The 505-nt window shown below is 70.9% G+C and overlaps 1 protein-coding gene across 1 annotated transcript in view; it reads right to left on the reverse strand.

Moving 5' to 3' along the window:
* LOC110391899 (vitamin K epoxide reductase complex subunit 1-like protein 1) overlaps positions 1 to 217 on the reverse strand; it is a gene marked incomplete in the record, with an annotated part of 4360 nt that extends 4143 nt beyond the window's left edge. Inside the window, 1 exon segment of the mRNA XM_021383859.1 lies at positions 8 to 217. Coding sequence (XP_021239534.1) covers positions 8 to 159 — 152 coding nt within the window.
* Between the last annotated feature and the right edge of the window lie 288 nt (positions 218 to 505).

Genomic DNA, 505 nt, shown 5'->3' on the forward strand with positions numbered 1-505 from the left:
ACCCGCGCACCTGGAGGCGAACACGCGCGTGCACGAGACGCTGGGCCCGAGGTCGCAGCTGGCCCGGTACGTGGGGTCCCTCTCGTGCGCGCGCTCCACGTGCAGCGCGTACCCCGCCAGCGCCAACCCCACCGCGCACAGCGCCGCGCGCGCCGCCATCGCCCCCCCCTCCCACGGCGCGCCAAAACACAAAAAGCCACGCCCACCGCCCCACCCCCACCCCCAAAAAACAAAAAGCCACGCCCAGCGCGCCAAAAAAAGCAAAAAGCCACGCCCACCGCGCCAAAAAACCCCGCCCGGCGCGCCAAAAAAACAGCCCGGCGCGCCAAAACCCCGCCCAGCGCGCCAAAATCACGCGCTGGCCACGCCTACCCCTGCCCGGCCACGCCCCCCCCCGCGCTCTCATTGGTCCACGGAGCGCTCAGCGCCCATTGGGTGAATGGGAGCGGAAGTCGCCGTGGGCGGGACCGGATGTTGTGAGCGGTGGGAGCGGAAGTTGTCGCGG

This window comes from Numida meleagris, unplaced genomic scaffold (assembly GCF_002078875.1).
Source record: "Numida meleagris isolate 19003 breed g44 Domestic line unplaced genomic scaffold, NumMel1.0 unplaced_Scaffold610, whole genome shotgun sequence".
NCBI classification, from domain to species: Eukaryota; Metazoa; Chordata; class Aves; order Galliformes; family Numididae; genus Numida; species Numida meleagris.